Here is a 17504-nt window from a genome sequence, read left to right on the forward strand (position 1 = left end):
CAATTACACACACTTACACAAGCATGCTGTAGCGATTGCTAGGATGTTTTTTGGATTGTCAGCAGTTCCAGGACAGAAGCTCAGACTTACCCCTTTTTTGAACTGTGCTCTGATAAACCACAATCACTTAATCCCCCAAAACACTGTGGTGCTTTTTATCAAACCCAGCAACAGCTTAGCAGCTGTCCTGGCCACACCATCAGCTAGCCATTTCACAGACAGTCCCATTTGTATACATATAACAGCTCAGTGTAGGATTGTATGCCAAAATGTATGTGGTTTTATAGAGATCTTTCCTTGTTTTAAGCTACACACTAACATTGTGTAATATTTATGGGTGGATGTAGGATCTACGTTTTCAGGATTGAGCAATCTAGCCCACATTATAATATTCAGGGTTGTATTACCATAATCATCATTTAGAAGAGGAGAAGGGCAAAAGGGAAATTACATTAGGTGGAAATAATAAGTCAGCATGGAAATGGGGCGCTCACAATAAGCCCAAAATCTATGAGGGTCATTGATTTTTAATGGAAGGCTCGAATGACCTAGACATATGCCAAAAAATAAATAAAACACTGACATGGTTTGAGACAGTGAAATCGACAAGCCAAGAAGAAAAAGCTCATATTAAAATGCACTTAATGTAAAAGGAATATTTGAAAATTCTCAAAAACGAGAATTTTTTCATCATTTACTCACCCTCGTTTTGTTCCAATATGACTTCCTTTCTTCCATGAAACACAAAGCTATCCTCTAATTTCAGTAGACTTGATCATATAGACTTTTTTTATAGGGCCATTTTATTTTTTATTTTTTTTTTTGCAATTTTAGATCTTGACAACTTCCTTAACATTCATTATACTGTATGAAGAGTGGCTAGGATATTTATCAGAAATTCACCTTCTGTGTTCATACAGATATGCATTTGGAACTACATGAACGTGAGAAAATTATAACATAGTTTTAACTTTTGGGTGAACTGTTACTTTAAAAGTTGCTGCAGCATTACATTTATTTTAATTAATCATTAAACTAAATGTTAATGCCGAGAGATTTTAAATTCAGTGGCGATAGTTGACAATGTTATAAACTGAGACAAACCCTGACAATGATATAAACCATACCTTCTGGCTAGGTGACAACAACAGGGTACTCTGGCAAAGAGCAAAAATCCTACACGCATGAATGAAAAATGCTTGTGAGAGACATACATATATGTCATATGTCACTGTGATGGACACATACGTGTATGTGTGTGTGTGTGTGTGTGTGTGTGTGTCCTCAATTAGGATCCGTTTAAAGGGTTTATGTCCTATTTAAGTTACTCTTAATTACATGCTTTATTACTAGTCATGAGTCATGTGGTACATTTGTATGTGCCAGTAATATGTGTGACATAGAACAAGTTATTTTTTACCTCAGTGAAAATGTGCCATAAATATCCTTATAACAATAGAATACTTAAAATAATTAAATAGAAAAGTGCAAAAGAGGGACTGTGTCAACACACTAAAGTCACGCACGCATGCATGCACGCACACAAATAAATACATTTGAATATGCATAATGCCTATTTCTTGTTTGCTTGACTATAGACTGGCTAAAGGATCAACTGATCACACAATATTCTGTTTGGCCGATTAATCTACCGTAAATGTTTGTTATAGTCTGGCATTGAAAAGGAAAAGAATCTAATGGCAGATTATCTCTGCTGACGTACAATGTTGGGAAAACAGCACATTGCCTAATCTATCCTACACTGTACTGATGGATTACAGAGCTAAAATGCTCTTAGAATAAGCAGAAGCCCTGAAATACAGCATTACCAAGAAATGTGTCCAATTAAATAACACCCAAAATTCAGCATGGTTGATTTTGTGTATCGCTTTTTTTTGTATGTGTATAAGAAGCTAGTGCATTTACTGTCCCAGGTCTCTACTATAATTTGATGAAAAGGTTCAGAGAAATGTTTGCAAAAACAGTGCCTATATAACTCTTTGGTTAACATTATCCAATAGTGTGCACATTGAAGAGGAAGAGCAATTTATTACAATAAATTGTACAAAATGTATGACGATTGAAAATGTGCGTATATCATATGATTATATTGATGGATCTGCATAATTTGGGTACAAATAAAAACAAATTGTTTTAAAATTATGTGGGTCCACTTTGCCCATCCTTCTCAACAAAAACAGGGTTGTGCAGGCTATGTTTCCCAGATCTGATTACTCATGCAGCATCTCTTGATAACAGCACCAGATTTGATAGTATCCAACCTCTATCATGTTGTCCAAATACTACAGATACTGGGATAGCAGCTTTTTAATCTGGAATTAGGAAGTGCAGGCAAACAGCCATGTAATAATAATGCTAGAGTGTGTAATATCTACTAGATGCAACTCAAAGTACATGTTGACTTGGGGTGGGAGAAAAGATTTATTAGCGACGCATCGGGATTCTCCGATGATTCTGAATCGATTCTCAAAACAATCAGAATTGGTTCTGAGTTCAGTAAAAGTCTTTCAAGCAAGTCAGTCCACTGGTGGCCATCTTTGAAAGCTATTACCTATAGCTATTTACGGGCACAACTATGGACTATGTCTCCAAGATTGTCTGAGGGACTGAGGAACATCTGTCTCCAGCTGACATGTGAGCCTGTCCCAATCTTTCTGCCACACAATTGGTCAATTCATTGCTACAGCAACCGGCAAAAACATCCTGTCACCGGGCAACCCGCACTCCAAATTATGGGTCTACTACAAGACCCTGACAGCCCAAAATTATAGGATGCATTTAAATAAAGAGCACAGGAGAAGCAGTTAGGGTAGTTTAATTAGGCTTGCATGTACCCAAGTAGGTGCCAAAACAATAAATACATGTATTAAATTTAGGAACATGTACAGTCGTCAACATCAGGTTTTATAATTAGATTTTAAATTTTGGAGAATTTTCCAGCATTGTTTCCTTCTCTGGGAAAGAAGTGATTTTCCTATAGTGCCCCAGGGAAAACACTGGGTGTGCATGTGTCTGCGTGTGTGTCTGCACACATATGCAGTTTAAATGCAAGATGCATGCTTAAGGCTAGAGGCTGAAGGTGATAAAAAACACACATTATCAGTCACAGCAAGGACAGACATTCAGTGTGTTTACAGCAGGTTTTTGTGTATTCAAACTACAGTCTTTATCTGTCTGTCCATGCATCCGACACGATGTGTAATCAAATATTTGAAGGAAGGACGAGAAATACGCCGGGTTAAATGCATGTTGCGAGTCACCTGTCTATTGAAGCAATGTGTATACTTGTTGGACGAGGCAGCAATTTTGGGTGCTACAATTAAAAAAAAAAAATGTGTTTTTGTTTTTTGTGGTTCACTTAAAGCAGGGGTGGTTAACATCAGGCCTCAGGGCCGTATAAGGCCTGCGAGACCATTTTACCCAGCCCACGAGGCCATTTGAGAAATCATTTGAAAAGCAAAAAATGGCCTTGATCCAATCAACCTGAAAAAATAAATCCTTTCAAATAATGTTTACAAATAATTTTAAATGATAACAACACAAAATATTGTATAACAGACAGTTATACATTAAGTGTTTTTGGAGTGTGAGCACATAACAGAATGCATACATTCATTTCAACCCACAATCAGAAATTGCAAGCAATTGTATGGCCCGTGAATAATTTCGTAAATACTCAAATGCCCTTAATGGAAAAAAGGTTCCCCAGACCTGATTTAAAGGAATAGATCACACATTCCTTTTAATTCTGTCATCATTTACTCACTCTCAAGTACAAATAATAAAGTATTCTCTCAATTAATATGAGATCATAAACACAACATGCATAATCATTACACAATAATTAGGAAAGTGCTGTTCAAAAGACTTTAAATGGAGTAGCATGTCACACCTAGGATATGCTGTCACTGTTAGAAAATAAAGGGCGTGTCACAAAACAATTCAGTACACCATACCATACCATTAAAATGTAGTATCAAAGAAACATCTGCCAGGTATTTGTAGACGTCAGAAGTTGGGCTTTGCGTCATGGAGATGAGAATATGATGAGAGCATTCTAACTACAGTGTATTGTAAACAGGCATTAATAGAGAAGCTCTATGCTCACGCTGGAACGGAACTGAATAGGCAAATCTGTTCTACAAAACATCTGATAGTCAAAAGTAATTCCAAACTAAACAGTGTGTGGCTGTACATCGAATCAGCAGTGACAGCTGAGGAAATACTAATCATACACAGCTTGGGCATCACCCCTACCGTAACTTTACTCTGCCATGAAAGAATATCTCCTTAGAGCCAGCATAGTGTTACAGCTCTGCCCGAAATCTAAACATGCACACACACATATACACTCAAACAGGTCAACCAATAAACTAAAAGTCTAAAGAGATCCTGGGATGAAGTTTCTGCTTTCACACAGGAGTGGCAGATGCCATTTGATTTACAAAGCAAACTATGTGCCACTGGACATTTAGGCCAACACAAAGAGCCAGATACAGAGATATGCATGAGACTGATGAGGTTATTTCCATCGGCCTCACCCAGCAAGCTTCCAACCTGAAACCTTTCACTGACCTACATTTGTCACACAAGCATTCATATTTGAATGCATGCAAATTACATAAGAAAAAAAAGACTTTACATATTATATTTGTGCATTAAATGGTTTAATCCATTGTGACTTTCAATGCATTCAAGGTACCTACTTTATCCAATTGATCTGTTCATGCATTACAAGGGAATCAATCGCAAGACATTGGGGTTGCAAGCACATACTCTACCGTCTGAGCTACAAGAATGCAAGAAACATTTAAGCATTTAAATCAACTCAAATTTAATGCTAATGTTATTTTAATGCCAATTCAGTCCATTAATTGAGAAAGCATTATTAACATTCAGGAGTAGGGTTGCACAGCTTTGTAGTCACATTGACTAGAGCAGGCATAATAAGGGCATCTTTCCACTTGTATTCACGCAGACACACACACACACACACACATTCACAAAGTAGTTGGCATGGGCTCTCACATCTACATCGCCACCAGTCAGTGACATCACCCATTCATGCAGACTTTTCTATATCTGAGTCACTATAGCCATTTTTCTAACATTCTCTGCGTTTCACAACTCAAAGCCCTCTGGTCACCCCTCTCCACACCAGCCCTACAGACCACACTCAACCTTTTGATCAGGAAGACGTGTAAATGACTGCAACAAAGCAAACCTGCAATAAAAAAGACAGTGACCTAATTTGTTCTTCCTTGTAAACAACTTCCTGCAAGAGCAACAATAAATCCAAACAAAATGGAGAAATCAGGATGCAGAGCTGCTAAACCAAACATCTCATAGAGCAATTTGATCACCAGTTTGGTACTACATACAAAAGTACAATAATATTTAAATTAACCTTTGAAGTTTGAAGTATATTTCTAAAAAAAAGGACAGTGAATATTAATTTGCTTAAAAATGTAATAGTTTAATTTATCACACACACCCTAACTGGACAATTACGGCAATACAAATTCAAATATTTTTGTATTGTGACCACTAAACTATAATGTTGACCACTGTCCATGACAACTGCATGAGTTTCATGATTCTCACATCACTCTGCTCTGCAGCCTCTTTCTTCTCACATATTAAAACAATTTCAACTTGAATCAATACATTTTTCTTATTAATAAATAACTTTTATATACTTATTTAAGTAGCAGTGTAATAATAGGCAGACAGCCAATAATTGAGAGCGTTTACATGAACGATACATCAATTAATAGTCCGACAATGTAATGCTAATGCCTTAAACCTTTTTCTTTATCGGTATTAGGTCAAAAATTGTTTAAGCAAAAACTGATTGTCTCACAATGATTTTTGCGCATTTCCCCGATTTCGCTCTGCATGTAAACACCTCTACCAGCGTTCTTACCTCCCGTATCTCATTTAAATGTGGGTTTCTGGTCAGATTTTTTTAACAAGATGATTTTTGGTAGTTATTAGCCTATTGCTGTGCATGAACACACAAATTATTGATTAAAAAAAGATTTTTAGTGTAATTTTTTACTGCTGGTTAAGTTCTATTTTCTTATGACCACTGTGCCCAAAACGATAACTGTCAAACATACTGCTTTCAGAGGAAACCTCTGGAACATATATCAGATCTCTGATGACAGAGAGAGCACACATCCTCACACGAACACACTACACACCATGTATTCTCACCTATGTCGTGCTGGGGTGCATACACCCAGTCATCCTCATCCATTCCACGAAGAGTGGCGGAGTGTCTGTGGAACATGCTTTGGCTACGGAACAGTTTACGTGTTTGCTGTGACAGCGAGGACATGCTCAGCCAGCTGAGAGTGCGGGAGAGAGGGGCTGGCTTTTCAGACCTGTCCTTTTCCCTCCTGAAAAACCCAGAACACTTTTCCCTCATCATCCCTCCTCAAAAAGCATGGGAAGGGATCGAGAATTTGAATGTTCAAGAGTTCAGCTGTGTCTCACTGGTCCACACAAGTCTGGGATCAAAGTAGAACTACATGACACAGTTTATGCTTACACATTCATGAGGCTCATAAATGAAAAATGTCTTGTCCAAAAATGCTCAACAAATGAACTCAAAATTACGTAGTTAACACTACCAAACTAGACGTTAAATGCATTCCACTTGTCCACATTCCCATGTGAAACAAATAATATTTTTCCAACCAGAATGACAAAAACTTGGTGTCTCTTTTGTCAGCTAGATAGAAAAAAACTCCACTGCAACTCCTGGAAATCCCAACATGAGTACGGAAACCCAAGAGCAGTAATTAACTGAAGCAGCAGGCCGGAAAATAGGTGGTCTTCCCCCGGATGAGGCTTGATGTCCTTATTCCACTGAGAGGACCGAAGGGGACTATGCATTTGTCGCCTCCACCGGATACTCTTCCTGTCTCTCCCAAGTCATGGTACTTAGAATGCGTGGGTGTTTGTCTGTCTGTGGTTGTGAGTCACTCAACTGGGACTTTAACACACATGAGCATACAGCCACATTCGCTAAGGTAAGCCTTGCAGAGTTTCAGACCAAGGCAGTCCCTTGATCTCTGGCTGACAGTTGTCTAACGAGAGCACCAAGCACATACTGAATGTGGGACAAAAATTTTGTATTACAAACAACTAGAGTATTGGTGAAATATGACCTTAAAACCAACCCCCAACCACTCCCTTACTACTCTCTGATCTCTCTCTCAGATCTTTGCCCCGCCCCTCCAGTGGCATAGCATTCACACTAGGGTGACTGAACTCCACACCTCCTCCCCTGGATTTTCCTCTCTCCCTCCCTCTAAAGGCCATGTTTCCCAATCTTTATTTGTCTTATGTACCCCCACAGCCACATCAGAAGAGTTCAAATACCCCTTTATCGACAAGAAAACAGAAATGTGTTGCTTAAAACTCATATTATACACTTAGCATTATAACCTATAAGTGTATAGGTTATATCTTAGCATTACAATTAATATAAGCAGAGTTACTAAAAATATAAATAGTGCTGGTAGAAAACAAACTCACCAAGTAGCTCATATATTCTACAACATTCATTGATATAAATGTATAAAACTTGCACAAGTTACACATAATGGGCCATTGCTTGTGTTTTCCAACAAAGTGCAACGCTACTAGACTATAAGACTGAACCTGGGTCAGAGTTGACTTGCCTTAGAGGCTCATGACTTCCTGGCAAACAAATCCACTCGCTCTGACCCCCACACATTATTATGGACCTGCAACAGTTCAGCCAGCTTGACCAGCCCAGCCCAGAATATCCAGATACCAACACACAAACTATTCCGGTGACATATGAGGGAGGAAGACATTGGAATTAAAGCAAAAGAGGTTTTTATTTAGGCAAACAAATATTCACACACAACCCAAGCAAAGGAAATGAGGGGTTTAGATGTCTAATTTAATGTTCACACATAAGGCCATTATATGTGACGCAAACTGCGTCATCAGCAAAGCCGTGCAACACACTCATGCACGCGGTCCTCGGCTGTGCACGTCGTTTGCACATGCGCTATTGACTATACTAAAAGAGTGTCATAATTCAGTTGTAGTGTGTATGGGTCAAATGTATTCCTATTCATTCGCAGTCAGAAAAGTATACTCGTGAATGTATGTGTGAGTGCATGAGTATGTAAACATGATCTGTGGTTTATGTAAATTCAGTTGGTCTGACCACAGCAAAGATCCCAACAAGGATTCTATTTAAGACAGACCGTCCATCCAACGCAGCTTTCCAATAAACTTATGCTAGTGACAACCAGCACAGTACCAAAACAACCTACAAGAGCAAAACCTCAAAACACGGCCAGAGCAGACAGGTTGTTTGAGTTTTATGTTGGGAATTGCAAACCAATTCAGCCAGAACAGTGGATTGTAAATATACAGTACAGTGCAGCTCATTAATGATTAAACTTTAACCCTCACAGCAGACTCAGACACAATGGTTGAATTGTCCTATGAAGCTTCTACACATCCACACAGTAAGATGTAATAACAAACAGCTTCTCTCTCATAAAACACACCGCTAGACGATCCAACCTTTATCCTCAGCAAAGCAATCAACGGCCCTCCACGCCCTAGCAGCAGGTTAATAATTAACCAAGGCAGGGCTCCTACTACAGATATGAAAGATAAAACAGATTTGGAATAAAGAAACAAATTCTGATGAGAGCTTTTTAATATGGTGTCACTGTCAAACAAAGAGGCCAACTTTGATTTATTTAATAAAACACACTCAACTTTGCTTTCAGCTATGCAATTCAGAATGCAATGGAAGAACCTACAGCAATCTCAGCTTTATAGCAGACATTTTCGTAAACTTCTTGATCTTCTACATTTAATTTTCTCTTTCAGGTTAACTAATGTTTAGGAAGAGCAACAGTTCACAGAAATTGTTTCAGTAGTTAGAGAACGTAGTAACAGTTAGTTAAGGCTGGGACATCTTTATAGCAATACATATAAATAACAAACAAAATAACACATTTTGTTAAATGGCACAGATATTTTAAGCTAACTATCGCCCCCTAGAGTACTGAAGTTTGCTAACTCTACAGTAAAGAAGGAAAGCATTTTAAGTACGTACTATATTAAGTATGTTTCCTTGCTCGCTTACTCTAGCAAATAAACGTACAAAAAAATATATATATAAATGTTTTTTGGGTTAATGATCATGTGCTTAGTTTCATGACACCTCTTTCTTCAGAACACCACTCAGGTTTCCTCTCTGACCTGCCTTGTCAACAGTAGTATCAGTAGTAACATCTGGGATTGCATAAGGATAATTGAATAATGAGAGAAAATTCATTTATATATATATATAAATGAATTTTCTCTCATTATTCAATTACCCTTATGCAATCCCAGATGTGTATGACTGTCTTTCTTCAGCAGAACACAAATAAAGATTCTTAGAAAAAGATGGAGCTCTGTCAGTTTCTTATTATGCAAGTAAACGGGTATCAGCATTTTGACGGTCCAAAAGTCACCACACGACTCCAGTCGATCAGTGAATGTCTACTGAAGAGAATCGATAGGTTTATGTAATAAACAAGTTGATAATTAAAACATTTTTAACTTTAAAACAACGATTTTCATTTTTTGGGTGAACTATTCCTTTAATACCGGCATACTTACATAGTGTATATTTCTGGCCTTATTGCTCTTTACAAAATTGCTTCCCTGTGCTTCACAGGCTTCTTTTCTGGGGATAAAAAAAGGACTGATGCTGCTAAAGTTTTGCCTGCTGTAGGAACATGGTGAAACTTTGACATGCTTGTGGCATACTACTGTTGACAAGGCAGGTCAGAGAGGAAACCTGAGTGGTGTTCTGAAGAAAGAGGTGTCATGAAACTAAGCACATGATCATTAACCCAAAAAACAAGAGGGGACATAGTATTCTGTTCTGACTCATCATGCAAGTACAAACATGCATATCTTCACACGCTCCAGCCATTCTCTTTAAAAAAAAAAAAAAGAGCTGTTGATGTGAGTTTCACAGGTTTTGCGTTGCTAACACTCAAGATAATTCGTCACTACGCACTTAAAATGGCAATTTTTTAATCCAGTCACTGCCATTTCACATGATTACATAGTTTTATATAAATATATCAATAAAATTTACTAAAATGAAGATTCAGTCAATTAAATTTATCTGAAAAGTGTGTTTTACATTCACATTTATTTACCAGACAATGGCATTTTGCCTCCTAACGTCACTTGGAGATCTTTGTTTCCAAAAAAATAGAATTGCTGTTCACAGTCTCGAAACGGCTTCCAAATTGGCAGAGCACTGCAGAACTGTTGTAATTAAGCTTTTAAAAGTAAGTGCTTACCAAGATGCCAAGGGATGGATTTTATTGAGTTCTGTCCCCACAATTTTATGAGTTTGGTTTATTTGTCTTTGTGAGTATCTTTGCAAGTGTGTGTCAGTATGACCATATAAAATATGTGTGTTCATGTGTGTTTGTTGGTGTACTAGCTATTTCAAAAGCATTTTGTGGAAGAACATTTCAAAATATGTTTAATTCAATGTGGTGGCCTGACCACCGAATTGCAAAATATCCATTTAAGTTGGAAAGGAAGATTCTTAGCAATGAAGAAAAAAGCACTGAAGCAGACAGAGAAGTGTAAAAGAGGCTTTAGAATGCTGATTATACATTGCACATCAAGTGGTGACTCAACACAGTACCAAAATACTTTATCGTAAAAAATAAATACAAATTATTTTTAAAATTAACAAATTCAATTCAATAATATTACCATAAACTTGCACAGACCTAACAATTTGAACAAAACTGTTACCATGAAATAGGCTGAAAAGGAAAACTGACCATTTTCTAAATGCATAAGCAACAGCAGAAGTGTGATATACCATTGGACTTTTTACCATTAAAAAATCCCACTGCACACCACTATCCAACATAACCATCATCGATAGTTTTCCTTTTCAAGAACTTGTCCATGTTTTCTGTCTGTCTTAGTAGCATGTTTACTTGTAATGTTTAAAATTTGTCTATGCAGAAAAACGCAAGTTTTATAATACGCTGTATAATGAGGTCACAGGTGACAAGAGCGCTAATTGGGTAATAAAAAACCAACAAATCAATTTTCTTCAAATTGTGCCATAGTGATTTAATGTGGTGAGTAATGTCATTTTTCCCACCGTGTCCATATTACAATCAGTGCGACACACTTTGCAAAAGGCGTGGATATTGTTGATATGGCTTCGAGATATGAAATTAAATTCTTCCTTCCAGCTGTTGTTAAATTTACGTGTATATTTAGTTTTTTTGCCAGATATCAACAGCACAACTGGGTTGTAGATTGCCAGGTTGAGGTCACAAATGGGTTGAAATTTGTATGATGTGTCAACTGTGTGAGTAGGATGCGTTTCATACAAGATCTGGCAACTGGACAACCTTGGAATAATATATTGATGAGATTATTCATATAATGAGGTTTTGGGCCATACAAATTACGGGAGTTTCCCGGGAGAAATAACAAACTGGGAGGGGGGTGGGAAATGGGTGTGAAATACAGGAGACTCCCAGGAAAAACGGGAGTGTTGACAGGTATGGTCGCAGGACCTTTCAGATGATGAAAAAATCTGCAACTTAAGATTCCGGGAAAAACTGTATCTATTAATTTAGTGGAATTTTCCACGGCACACCTGACAATCTTTCACAGCACATTAGTGATTGAGAAACACTGGTTTAATGTAGTCAGGGTCATATTTTATTTTTCCTTGTGTAGTTTTGTTCATGGTTTTTGAGGGTGAGGGCATGTGACGCAAACTGCCTATTTTTGGCTAGCTTCTACCAAGTGACCAATATACTAGGACTAGGTAAAAATACAGATTTTCAAATGCATCATGAATTTCATTTGAACGTTCTCAATATAGATTCTGAAATCCAAACATCAATCTTTTACTATATAGGCAACTCTCTACAATGTGAGCTAATCACTCGCATATTTATGTGACCAAATTCCATGCTATGCGACACAAAATGTCTGTGATAAGCCACTGGCTGGTAAATGTTCAGATTGCACTCACCAGTGATTTAGTATATTTGGTCAAATAGAAGCTAAGCATCCTTTCACTGCATGTTGAGAGTTAAAGTTTTATTTGATTCTTTCCATTTAATAAGTGTCCAAAGACAAGATACACGTAATCCATTTGCCATTGAATAAAGTCTCTTTTAATATCCCATTTGCTCTTTACAATCAATTGTTGATCAAAATCAACAAAAACAAACATTTAATTTTAATCACGAATAGCACAGATGAGGTAAAGAAGCCATTGGAGTACAGAACTGACGGTTTTCTTAAAGAGACAGTACAAATTTTAAGTGTGTGTTATTTAAATCAATGTAAATACATGTAAATAGTATCAATTATGCCTGAAATAATACACATGTATCAACATAAAATATATGCAATATAATATCATATTTATTGATAGAAAACATGGATATGTAAATTTTTAAAAAGCTAAAATGTGACTAAAATGATGAAAAACAAATACATTTTTGGTTTTAGAAAAATATATTGTGGCAGCGGGGGCGTGGTCAAGCGCCCGTCCGGATGGAACCAAGTCAGCCCGTAGAGTCCTCCCAGCTGGCGGAAATCCTCCAGTCCCTCGCTAATCTCCATCAGGGCCACCAACAAACCCTGCTTGAGCTCCGGCAGGATCAAGATCGGGCGGTTCTTTGAGGTCATGCGGGCTCAGGCAGAGGACCGACTCAGCTATCCGAGCCTCCTCAGCCAGGAGGCTGCGCCAGCATCAGCCACGACCCCGGACACCAGCGCTACGCTGCCCCCGCCCATGTTACAGAAGATGGGGGTGGCAGATGATCCGAGGCCTTCCTCGACTTGTTCGAGAGGACGGCTGACATCTGGGGCTGGCCGCCCGAACAGTGGGCAGCCCGCCTAATTCCTCTCCTGTCCGGGAAGCACAGCTCGCGGCGCAACAACTGCCAACGACGAGCCTCCTGGCTTACTCCAACCTAAAGAGGGCCATCCTGCAGCGGGTTGGTCGGAGCCCGGAAGAGAATCGCCAGCTCTTCCGGAGCATGAAGATGGAGAAGTCCGACCGCCCGTTTGCGTTTGTTCAACGGCTCCGGGACGCCTGTCGGCGGTGGCTGCTCGCGGGGGACCGCGACGTCGAGGGAGTCATCGATCAGGTGGTACTGGAGCAATTCACGCAAAACCTGCCCAGGAGAACGGCGGAATGGGTCCAGTGCCACCGCCCGGCGTCGCTGGAGGCAGCTGTTCAGCTCGCGGAGGACCACCTGGCGGCGATACCAAGGACAGATGAGCCCTCCCCCTCTCTCTCCCCTTCCCCTGTTTTTCCCCCCCCCCGTTCCCTCTCGCTCTGCTCTCTCCCCAGGTCCCGTTCCTGCCCCCCGCAGGCGTGGAGGATACAGTCGACCTGCTTCCCGGTCGTGGGAGAACCCGAGCAACCCTTCCCCGTCTTTCAGTCGCTCTCCTCCTCAGGTGGTGGCGCCCGCCAGCACGGGTGCGGCCGTGGCGCCTGGGCCGGTCTGCTGGAGGTGCGGGGACCCGGACCACTTCCGGGATCAGTGTCCGCTGATGGAGGTGGGGACGGTGGTGCGGGTCCCCGATGTCCCGCAGGCTGCCCCGGTCGGGCTGGAGCGCACCGGATCCCGGTAAGGATCCAGGGGGTACATACCAAGCTTTGATGGATACCGGCTGTAATCAGACCACCATCCACCAACGCTTGGTTCAACCCGGGCTTTGGGCACAGCTAAACGAGTGAGGGTGAGGTGTGTGCATGGGGATGTTCACAAGTATCCCTTGGTGACTCTGGCGATTAAATTCGGGAGAAAAGCATAGTGTGGAGGCAGCGGTTAGTTCCCGCCTCACCCATCCGCTAATCTTGGGTACTGATTGGCCAAATTTTAGAAATGTATTAGAGGGAGTCTGTGCGGATGGGTCCTGCATGAAAGTAAAGAGATGTGTGATGTGCGATGCTTTGGCGGGGAGGCGGAGCCGGGCCGCCCTCGGCTGCTCCGAGTGACGAGGGAAGGGGCGAGGGTCACCCCTCCCCTCAGGGAGTTCCCTGAGGGGACTTCCCCTGGAGCAGTCGCGCGATGAAACCCTTAAACACGCCTTTGACCAAGTGAGAGTAATCGATGGTCAACAACTCCGCCAGGTGTCGCCATTTCATATCCGTATTTTTCAGTTATTAAAGATCGGTTGTATAGAGTGACGCAGGACGCTCAAACAAAGGAGGAGGTGACACAATTGTTGATTCCACGGAGCTGCCGGAAATGGTTTTCCAGGCGGCTCACTATAATCCTATGGCCGGTCACCTGGGGAACGGAAAACACTTCTCCGCCTAATAGCCCGCTTCTATTGGCCGGGCATTGGCGGCGACGCCCGCAGGTGGTGTGCGGCGTGCCGCGAATGTCAGCTGGTAAACCCACCGCCACCCCAAAAGCGCTTTGCGCCCCTTCCATTGATCGAGGTTCCCTTCGAGAGAATTGGAATGGACCTCGTCGGGCCATTAGAACGGACGCCACGTGGACATCGCTTTGTGTTAGTCCTGGTGGATTACGCAACGCGGTATCCGGAAGCAGTGCCTCTGAGCAACATCTCAGCACGCAGTGTTGCAGGGGCACTCTTCAAGATAATCTCCGGTGGGGTTCCGAAAGAAATCCTCACCGATCAAGGCACTACATTTATTTCACGAACACTTCGCGAACTTTACGAATTGTTGGGCATTAAGTCGATTCGCACTAGCGTGTACCATCCTCAGACGGATGGGCTGGTGGAACGATTTAATAAAACATTAAAAATATGATTCGTAAATTCGTGCACGTAAGACGCTTAGGAATTGGGATAAGTGGCTGGATCCCCTGTTATTTGCAGTACGAGAGGTTCCGCAAGCCTCCACGGGATTTTCCCCATTTGAGCTGCTATACGGACGACGCCCACGCTGGGTCCTCGACGCCATCCGTGAAACTTGGGAGGAGGGACCTTCCAATGCCAAAAATGAAATTCAATACGTTCTTGATCTTAGAGCAAAACTCCATACACTGGGGCAATTAACACAGGAGAATTTGCTCCAGGCTCAAGAACGCCAACGCCGGCTGTATGACAGGGGTGCTCAGCTATGGGAATTTGCACCGGAGATAAAGTGCTTGTATTACTCCCAACATCGAGCTCAAAATTACTCGCCAAGTGGCAAGGACCCTTTGAGGTCACACGACGAGTAGGGGACCTCGATTATGAAGTTAAGCGTGCACGATAGAGGGGCGCGCGTCAAATATATCACCTCAACCTCCTAAAATTGTGGAGGGAAGAGGCGGCCTCTGTGACGCTGGCAACGGTAGTTCCGAGAGGGCGGAGCTCGGACCGGAGGTAAACAAAGCCTGCGATCCTAACACCCCGGTTCCGTGTGGAGACCACCTCTCACCACGCCAACTCGCAGAGGTTTCCGAACTGCAAAAGGAGTTTGCGGATGTGTTCTCTCCTCTACCGGGCCGTACAGACATCATACAACACCACATCGAGACCGAGCCGGGCGTAGTGGTACGCTGTCGCCTTATCGCTTGCCCGAACATAAAAAAAATAGTTCGGAAGAATTGGACGCGATGCTGGACATGGGAGTAATAGAAGAATCTCACAGCGATTGGTCCAGTCCGGTCGCCCTTGTTCCCAAGAGCGACGGGTCTGTCCGCTTCTGTGTGGATTATAGAAAAGTCAATGCGGTGTCTAAATTTGACGCGTACCCAATGCCCCGTGTTGATGAACTGCTCGATCGGTTAGGTTCTGCTCGGTTTTATTCGACCTTGGATCTAACGAAGGGTTATTGGCAGATCCCCTTGACACCAATATCCCGTGAAAAGACGGCCTTCACCACGCCGCTCGGATTACACCAATTCGTGACGCTTCCTTTCGGTTTGTTCGGGCACCAGCCACGCTTCAGCGCCTCATGGATAGGATCCTCAGACCGCATACTGCTTACGCCGCTGCTTATCTAGATGATATCATCATTTATAGCAATGATTGGCAGCGGCACATGCAACATCTGAGGGCCGTCCTGAGATCGCTGCGGCAGGCGGGCTCACGGCAAACCCAAAAAGTGCGTGGTTGGGCGTGTGGAGGTACGGTATCTGGGGTTCCACTTGGGTCATGGCCAGGTGCGACCCCAAATTGACAAGACCAGCGGCGATTGCGACTTGCCCTAGACCCAAGACCAAAAAGGGGGTGAGGCAGTTCCTGGGGCTGGCTGGCTATTATAGAAGATTTGTGCCTAATTATTCGGATGTCACCAGCCCGCTGACTGACCTTACTAAAAAGGGGGCTCCAGATCCGGTCCAATGGTCGGAGCAGTGCCAACAGGCGTTTATACAGATTAAAGCTGCACTTTGTGGGGGGCCGCTTTTGCATGCACCTGACTTCTCTCTCCCTTTTGTTTTACAGACGGACGCTTCAGACAGAGGGCTGGGGGCCGTACTCGCGAGGTGGTGGAGGGAGAGGAGCCCGGTGCTGTACATTAGCCGGAAACTCTCCTTGAGGGAGACTAAGTACAGCACCGTAGAGAAGGAGTGTCTGGACATCAAGTGGGCGGTCCTCACCCTCCGATACTACCTGCTGGGGCGGGCCTTCACCCTCTGCTCGGATCACGCCCCACTCCAGTGGCTCCACCGCGATGACGGATACTAACGCCCGGATCACCCGTTGGTATCTGGCTCTCCAGCCCTTTAAATTTAAGGTGGTCCACAGGCCGGGGTGCAGATGGCTGCCGCTGACTTCCTCTCCAGAAATGGGGGAGTGGTAGGCAGGTCGGATGACGCCCGGCCTGAGTCGGGCGGTGGGGGTATGTGGCAGCGGGCGTGGTCAAGCGCCCGTCCGGGAGAGAAAAGCGGTAAGGGCGCTCACACCTGAGCTAAATGATGACTAACACCTGTCTCTAATTTCAGTACCATGAGGAGAGCGGCATAAAAAGGGCAGGAGTGACAGAGCACGAGAGAGAGAACCCGACCCAGAAAGCGAACATTGCACGTTATCAAACAAAGAAAAATAAACTCACCCCTTAAGTTGACGTTTGTGTCTGTCCCGTCCTTGAACTGTGTTACATATATATTTTTGTAATGTACCCAGTAGGTCCCCAGTATAATTATCAGCATTTGCTGCCTTTTCATGTAAGCAAAATTGACATTATACTGGAAATCTATCAAATTCTAATCGAAGTCTTGTAAATCAGAATCGAATTGGGAAATCTGTACCAATACCCAGGCCTACAAAATACCATAGAGATGAATTAACGCATGACCTTTGACCACCAGTTGAGAACCACTGGATTAGAGAACAGGAAGAAGACCTTGTCAAAGATGCAGTTAAATATAATTGTAACATTATCAGTGTTCTAATCACTACTTTCAATGTTTCTATTTCCAGAGAGATAACCAATA

At 42.2% G+C, this 17504-nt stretch overlaps 1 protein-coding gene across 4 annotated transcripts in view; it reads right to left on the reverse strand.

The window, feature by feature from the left end:
- Nucleotides 1-17504, reverse strand: part of LOC127622262 (NHS-like protein 1) — a 125222-nt gene that overhangs the window by 59365 nt on the left and 48353 nt on the right. For 2 of the 4 annotated variants that reach the window (XM_052096299.1, XM_052096302.1), the window contains exon 1: nt 6241-6461. The exons of the other annotated variants lie outside the window; for them this stretch is intronic. In XM_052096299.1, the coding sequence (XP_051952259.1) occupies nt 6241-6457 (217 nt within the window). In that variant the 5' untranslated portion in view covers nt 6458-6461. Of the gene's footprint in view, nt 1-6240; nt 6462-17504 lie in introns of those variants that run through there. 4 annotated transcript variants of the gene reach the window in all.

The sequence above is a fragment of the Xyrauchen texanus genome, chromosome 28 (assembly GCF_025860055.1).
Source record: "Xyrauchen texanus isolate HMW12.3.18 chromosome 28, RBS_HiC_50CHRs, whole genome shotgun sequence".
NCBI classification, from domain to species: Eukaryota; Metazoa; Chordata; class Actinopteri; order Cypriniformes; family Catostomidae; genus Xyrauchen; species Xyrauchen texanus.